This window comes from Mus musculus, chromosome Y, assembly GCF_000001635.26.
Source record: "Mus musculus strain C57BL/6J chromosome Y, GRCm38.p6 C57BL/6J".
NCBI lineage: Eukaryota > Metazoa > Chordata > Mammalia > Rodentia > Muridae > Mus > Mus musculus.
Window position 1 is genome coordinate 63,494,546 of NC_000087.7, and position 8,305 is coordinate 63,502,850.

Below are 8,305 nucleotides of genomic sequence, written 5' to 3' on the forward strand. Positions count from 1 at the left end.
TGGAAAATTAACACATTTGAACGTGTGATCATCTGTGGCACACATTTATTCAAAAGAATAAAGGAATGAAAAAGAAAATGAAATCAACTAATAAGTGGCCATGACACTTGGTAGTATAGTTTATATCATTACTTTTCATTTCTCACAGTTTAGGGTTATTTCCATAACATATTTCTGATCAGCCATCATTCTCAAATAATCCAAAGGCATCCTAACCCCACCCCACACCCACACACACATTTCTACTTGATTAACCATATTGGCATTACTTATTTTCATGGAAACATATCCCTTATTCCTGATTTAGTTCAAATCGTGAGAAATGTTGATGTATAATTAATTCCTATTCATAATGGGATAAAACAGAAGTCAACAGGATTGAATCCATTGTTCCTTGGAGCAGAAGATTTCCCATCGATTTAGTAAAATATTATAAATATGATTTTAAAAGAAGGCAACACCCTGAAAAAGTCTTATTTTCATATTTTCATTATTTACAGACCATTCTGTGGTATAAATAGGAATCTAGAGGAAGAAAGGTGTTTAAAGTCACTGACACACACACTTAACTGAGGTTTCCTTAGCACAGGAAGAAGATATATCAATCCTCTATATCTGGAGAGTTTCTCCAGGACCCTAATGATATAAAAGTCTTCAGGTCTCTAGGTTAAAACAACATTGCTTTTGCCTATAATTTATGCAAAGTAACCTCTTTTATACAGTAATCATATTGATGTGTGTATGCATACAGAAATATACAGGTAAGTGCAGAGGATAGGGAAGGGTATACTGTTTTCTGCTACTTCACTCCCTAATTTTCCCCTTGTGACAGGGTTTCTTGCTGAGCTAGGAGTGAGGCTGACATTCAGGAAGCCACAGTCATCCTTCTGTCTCTGCCACTCCAATTCCTAAGCACTGGTGTTGTAGGTGAATGTTTGACCAAACACTTGGCTTTACCCCTGGGACATCTCCCCAGATTCTTCTTTATTTTAAATAACCTCTGGATTACTTTTGCTCTCAATGTAATGAAACTGCTGTATAAGAATTTGTTATTTAGAAGATGGACATATAAGTGGTCTGTGTGTGTTCAGTACAGACATGGTATATTAAGAACTACTTTCCTTAATTCTTTGAGAATTTCATACACTATATTTTGATGGAATTTACTTTCCAATTCTTTTAGTAACTCCTCCCAGAAAAAAACCTGGCCCATTCCCACTTAACTCCTCCTGCCAACTTCATATCTCGTCTTCTCCCGTTTGTTACAACCCATTCAAATCATTTGTGTTTCCCATAAACTCTTGGGCATCTGGCTTCCAGTAGAGAATGAACAATCTATCACCTTCAAAGTCAATACCTTTGATGAAAACTGACTATTCATCCTTCATCAACTGTCTATACCTTATCAGATAGTGATAAGTGATAGTGAGCCTTCCCGTTCAGTGATGGAAGACAGAATGGCCTGATTTTGTGCAGAAAGACACAGTTTTTCTCTTACCTCTGTGCCTTACAAGATTTTCATTCTCTTCCTTGAGGATTTCTAAGATTCATCTCCTCTACTTCTTGCCTCTTTCTGTGAGTATTTGTGAATATGCATGTGTGTCTATATTACAGATGTCTGAGTTTACATACAACTCAACTCAGAGTGGGATTTTGCAATTAACTGCTGGCACTATCTCACACTAGACTATATTCCTTAATGAATACTTGGTGTGGGTAAGTACCAGAAAGGAACTGGAGATTGCTAGATATCTTCAGAGTTAGTTGTAGTATAGGTGAAGTTTAGACTTCTGACCTTACATTCTGGCTAGAACCTATGGGTTTAAGATGCATGGATAGGTGATCAATATCCTGAACTTGCATTGCATTTTTGTTCTTTTTGAACAAAACGGAGATATCCTTGAAGAGATAGATGGATCCTATCACTTTGTTTCAAATAAAGAATTCTGTGGTTAAATTGTTTTGAAATGTCAGTCATGGGTCTTTGATGAAGGCTTTGGTCCACAGTACAATGTTCATAGGTAGTACAATATGCTCTCTGAAAAGTGATTGGAACCTGAGGGCTTTAATCAATGAGTTAATCAATCAATGGATGTGCATGGAATGGGTAAAAAACTTGTAAATGAACGTGGTCATTTGGACATGTCTTCAAAGCTGTTTATTGTCTTTGTCCCTTCTTGTGTTAATGCTGACTAGCTGCCAATAAGTTGAACAATTTTGCTGCTTCATGCCCCTTTCATATTCATGTGATCATGGATCCTTCTTTCATTTGTGATAGTAACATGTCAGGTTCAGAGGAAACATGGCTTAATTATTTAATTTTTTTTTCTAGAAACGGCATGCTAAGTGTAGAACCAATGTTACCTAGTTGTTGTAGTTGGAATATTCAGCCACGGTATCTGTTGTCTTTGAGACTCAATAACTTTGCTGCTACCCACACCACTGGTCTTTTTTCTGAATTCACTATTGTATTTTAGTAGATTTCAATATCATATGAAGTACCAGAAAAATGAGTGAAAAATGACAGCGGTGAAATGTGTTTAGAATCATTAAATTACACACTTAAAAATAAATAAATCAATGGATTTATATAGTACATAAATAAAACTCCAATAAAACTTCTGAAAAGGCTTAACTAAATGTGATGCTTCTCATGTGAGTTGTTATTTGTCATAGCACCTGTGATTTAGCTGTTAATAGTACTGGGTTTTATTTCTTATGAATCAGACACCAATACATCCATGAAGGGGTTACACTCCATTCCCTCAGGAGAAAGAAATCAATTAAAAGTCATTGGATTTCTTGATGAGAATTTTTCTGGTCAAAGCTGAGTTGGCAGGAAGTTGGACAGACTGGGGTGTCTCCCAGAAAGTGTAACACAAATTAGAATGTAGGTGTTGTGAGGCTATAAGGCATATTCACTACTTGTCACCTATTATTGAGTATTCTTGCTGTTGGAGGTACTTACCCTTCACTTCTGCCATTAGGGAAGTGGGTCTATACCTAGTCAGAAGGAGGAGATTGGGATGAATAATATTTGTGTGGGTTATGGAGCAGGATAAACCTTAATGTGCTGGGATTTTTTTTTATCTCCAACTTGACAATCTAGCGTCACCTTAGGAGAGAGAACAATTGAAGAATTGTCTCTATTCACTTGGTTTTTGGGTAAGTCTATGGGACATTTTCTTCTTTGATGGTCGATGTGTGAGGTTAGGCAACTGTGGGTAAGCTCATCAGTAGTCATTTATAAAAGGGAGGCTTTTACTCTGTATTTAAATAAAATATTTGATCAAGCCACATGATTTTTGGTGGTTTGAATAAGAATATCCCCTATAGATTCATATATATGGATATTTAGTCACCAGGGATTGGCAGTGTGTTTAAGGATTAGAAGGAATGAGAGAAGATGTGGCTTCATTGGAGGAAGTGGTAGTGTCAATAAGGGTGGTCTTTGAGTTTTCAAGAAACCAATGTAATGGCAGAATATCTGTCTCTGTCTAAGGATCAATAGTTCTATTGCTCCAGTGCTGCGGTCACTAACTTGATGTTGGACTAAACTTCTGTAAGTGTATTCAAGCCCCCAGTTAATGCTTTGTTTCATAATAGTTGTTTTATCCATGATGTCTCTTCACAGCAATAGAACAATGACTAAGATAGGGTCAAGCAATAAGCACTCTTTCCTGGTAATGCTTCAAGTTCCTGTTTTGCCTTCCTTGGTAATAGTCTGTAACATGTAAGCTAATAACCCTTATATTCCCAAGTTATGTTTGATGTTAGTATTCATCAGTGTGAGAAAGATGCAAACTAGAACAATTGCATGTCATTATATACATGAGAATATCTTACCTTTAAATTAAAATAAAACACCTACACATTATTTGTCCTTATAGGATAAGTGACAGTGGTACTATTAGATATTTTGTTTCTCTAAGAAATTGTCTTACTTAAAATTTCTATTGTTGTAAGGACATACCATGTCCAAAGAGCTATTTCCATAGCAAAAGTTTTATTCAGCTTATATTCCACATTGCTGTTCATCATCAAAGTAGTTGGGAAAGAAACTGAAACAACACAGGTTCTTGGATCCAGAAGCTCATGCATAGGCCATGGAGTTGTGATGCTTATTGACATCCTCCTTAAGTCTTGCTTCCATGAGGAGCACAAGACTACCACCACAAGGGTGTCACCACCCACAATGAACTGGGTCCTCTCCCACCAATTAAGAAAATTCCTTACAGCTTGATCTTAAAGAGGCATTTTCTCAACTGAGGCTCCTCCTCTTTCAAGACTCTAGATCTTCTCAAGTTTCTATGAAACCAGTATGGCACTCTGAATGTAGTTGGACTACGAGGAGGTGTGGCCTTATAGGAGTAGGTGTAGCCTCTTTGGAGGAAGCATATAACTGTGAGGCTTTAAAGCTCTGCTCAGTGTGGAAGACACCATCCCTGCATGCAGAAGACTCTAAGCTTCCTCTCCACCACCACATATTCCCAGCCACTTGCATGTTTACTTCCTTGATGATAGTGGACAGAACCTTTGAAACTGCAATGAAATGTTGAAAAGCCCTAATGAAATGTTTCTAATGAGTTGCCTTAGTCATAGTGATTTTTCACAGCATTGGAACCCTAATTAAGACATCCAGCTAGCACAAAAACTCTCTTAAATACCAAAATTAATCAACAATAGAGAGTATTTTCAAGTCATTTGGCATTTAAACTTATTCTAGAGAAAAAACACAAATGATTGAGTCCATGACAAGCCTGACTAAAAACAAAACAAACAAAAAAAATAACAATACAAAAACAAAAACAAAAAAAAACCCAAAGAAAACAAAAACAAAAACAAAACTACAACAACAATAAAACCAAACAAACAAAAGAAACACTCAGAGTGATTATGGGACCCAGTAAGACCCCCATGAAGCACAGGGGCTACTCAGGAGTAGTGACCAACATATTGGGCAACCTCATAGAGTTTGAAACCCATGAGAACTGGCATAGAAAAGAGGTCAGCACATATGCATTGAGTACACCTTCACTGTTTTATGAGAATGAGGTCACACATAAATTTAAGACTGGAATTTCCAGGGAATAGACAGGCTGAAATGGTACATAGGTATGTTGGCAGTCAGATGTTTGGAGGAGAGCCAGGGGAACAGGCCATGGGGAACATTTTGATGGTCATCTGGGGCACTCCACAGAGACATCCAAAAGATCACAGGATTCATCCCAGGCAAAGAGTGCTCAGGGAAAGCACTCAGGATCCATGCCCCACCATATATTATCTCACTGTATACTCATTTTCTCTTTTAAATTACTATTTGACCTGATCGGCTGGCTATTTGTTAAGAAACCAAAGAACCTAATGTGGATATGTCCAATTTTAACTACTTGCAGAAAATTTCTATTCTTCCTGGGTCTCCTGCTTCACATTTTGAGAACTTCATCTTAGAATATTTTTGTTCCTCAGTGTCCTTTACTCCTTTGTGTGTCCTTTATTGTTTTTAAAGGTTACCATCAATTTAATCTTTCTTAACTTCTACCTGGTCTCTTTTCTGCATGTTAATATTGGATTTCTTAAAAAGATATCTTAATGGGAATAGAGAGATGACCATGTTGTCAAGAGTACTTTTGTACCGCAAAAAAACTGGATTTGTTTTCTTGAATTCATATCCAATGGTTAACAATCAGCTTTAATGCCAGCTCCATGGGATCTGACAACTCATGTCTCTGTGGTCACCTATACTCTCAAGCTACTACCCACCCATATAAATAAAGATAATAAATCTTAAAATGAGAGACAAGTTTCATTTGGTTTCATTATTCAAATGAAACCTTATTTTGTCTGATTTATGAATCTCTTTGGATCAGTTTTCTGGGTTGCACTTTGTGTAACAAGGCCACATTCCTTTTATCTATCACTCTTTCCCCCAACTTGTTGTTTCTCCCTCAGACTTCATTCCAGAGATTTTATCTATGTCCTGTCTTTCTCCCCTTCTTCCTAAAAATCCATCTTTTGCTCCCATCCCTGCTCCTCTAAGTCATATCTCCAATTCCTTGCTCACTATGCAGACCACAGAATCTAAGTCCTGTCCATTTTAGCCTGTGTAATATTAGATGTATGCACTGTTCACAGCCTGAGTTGCAACTTTCATCTTGCTTTGATGTTCTTTCCACCATAGTCCATCTCTTCCAACAATGTGTTCACTAAAAGCATGTCATGTCACACGTATTAATTTTTAGAACAAAACAAATTTTATTGACAAAGATACTGAGGTTGTCAAAGACCCATAGGTACCCAACACAGGAAAATAAACATTTTTTTCAATCCTATAAGTTTACTTTTCTGTACTTTGTGATTTTTTTTAATTTAAGTGATATTTGACACCAGAGTATAGACATAGATATGTAGGTCACCAAGAAATTTGATAAAGTACACAGTAGAATTGGCTAGAACTTTGTAAACAACCTTTCCGAACTTTTTGGATCCATCATCTCTGGTGTACTGCACCCAGGAACCTATTAAGAAGTCATTGTCATCACCTGATCTCGCCTCAGCCAGAGGGGTCTCTGGAATGATGTGGTGGTTACCTTCCTTGTAGTCATCCAGGAGCTGATAGACGTAGAGGACCGGATCCTTCTTGTAGGAAATGTAAAAATAGTCCTGTAAGAATGGCACCTGGGCTAGCACCATCCCACTCCAGTTGTCCTCAGAGCCATCTTTCCCCTCAAATTTGTGTTGTACCTCTCTGCAAACCAGGGCGCTGGCGAGGTGGACATCCCTCACCTGAAGAAAAACTACTTTGTGAGGCAAGACCTTAATATTTAAAATCCTCTCATCGCAGTGGAGCTCCTGTCCGTAGACACTGTCAATTCCGTCATACTTCACCAAATAAAGAGAAGGGTTTGTTGGCAGTTGACCTAGAATGATGGCCTTCCAATGGGTGACAGGCTCATTACCTTCCTTCCACCCGTGAGAAATTCTGCAGCCAACAATATTCCCCAGGGCCTGGGAAGAAGGCTTCCTCCTACTCTTCTTCTTGAGTGATGTCATGCTCAGACTCTTCAGAGGTATTGTCTTCTACCTGGCTGTAGACCTGTTGTGCTAGATCACACTGTCTAAGTGGCTTCCATTCTCTTCAAATATCATACTTGCCCATTGCCTGGGACTGAAGATCTTGCCCGTTTACGCCAGACACAATGCTGTTGCCTCTGTCATATATATGAATTCCTGATGGGCAATGGTTATGGGTTGGGAGTGAATGCTGGACCAAGACTCTTCTCTACGAGAACTTCTGAGCATGTGAAGAAGACTATGCTAAACAGATTTGAGCTCCTAAAATTAATTTTATAAAAATAAGAAGTTAATAAGTCAGCCATGGTGGTACATGCATTTAATCCCAGAACTCAGAAGGCAAGGACAGGCAGATTTCTAAATTAGAGACCAGCCTGGTCTACAAAGTGAGTTCCAGGGAAGCCAGTGCTATAGAGAGGAACCCTGTCTCAACAACAACAACAACAACAACAAGTAAAAGAAAACAGAAGAAAATCAAACGAAAAACAAACAAAAGAGAAATTCAAACAAAAAATAACAAAACAAACAATCAAATGGAGAAGTTAATAGGAAGTGGTGGTGACCCATAACTTTAATCATAGTACTCAAGAGGCAGAGTGAGGCAGACCTTAGTGAGATAAAGGCTAGTCTGGTCTACACAGTGAGTTTCCTGACAGCCAAATCTAAACATACAGAAACTCAAATAAAATTAACCAAGCAGGCAAACAAACAAACAAAGAAACAAAGAAACAAAAAAACAAGGACATAAAAATAGTGTAATTAACAAGTAATTCTCTAGAGCTCAGAAGAATATACTCAGATCAACATTTATTTCTTCAGCCCTGAGTTAATTTGTCTCTGATGAGGATCATCTCCTTGAAATTCTATGTCAATTTAGGTTGTGCTATGACTATTACACCCAATGATCAAGAAGAAGAGAAAAAAAAATAAAAGGGCCAGAAGGGTCACCATGACTCTCTTGTACGTGTAAGGACTGAGCTAAGTGCCTGCATTCACAAATATCTTCCCAGGGACACAGCACACCACTGTCCTTCTTTATTGTTTCTCCTGACCCAGCTTCAAAATTATTTGATGAAGCCATTGCATCAGTGAACTCAAGAACAACTCAACAATTTGAGGCAATATCAGCCATTTAGAACTAATATCTTCTAACATGCACTTGGACAAAGAGGAGATTTGGCATTTTAGTGGAATTGTGATCTAGATATTGTTAGCAAGGATAATAAATTCA

At 37.7% G+C, this 8,305-nt stretch overlaps 1 protein-coding gene across 1 annotated transcript; it reads right to left on the reverse strand.

Moving 5' to 3' along the window:
* Nucleotides 1-6,369: 6,369 nt before the first annotated feature.
* Nucleotides 6,370-7,053, reverse strand: Gm21634 (predicted gene, 21634). Its single transcript, XM_017318858.1, has one exon. The coding sequence runs from the start codon at nucleotides 7,051-7,053 to the stop codon at nucleotides 6,370-6,372; it is 684 nt and encodes a 227-aa protein (XP_017174347.1).
* Between the last annotated feature and the right edge of the window lie 1,252 nt (nucleotides 7,054-8,305).

Excerpts from the sequence above, each read along its gene's own strand:
- Gm21634 (XM_017318858.1), bottom strand. The coding sequence starts at position 7,053 with ATGACATCACTCAAGAAGAAGAGTAGGAGGAAGCCTTCTTCCCAGGCC.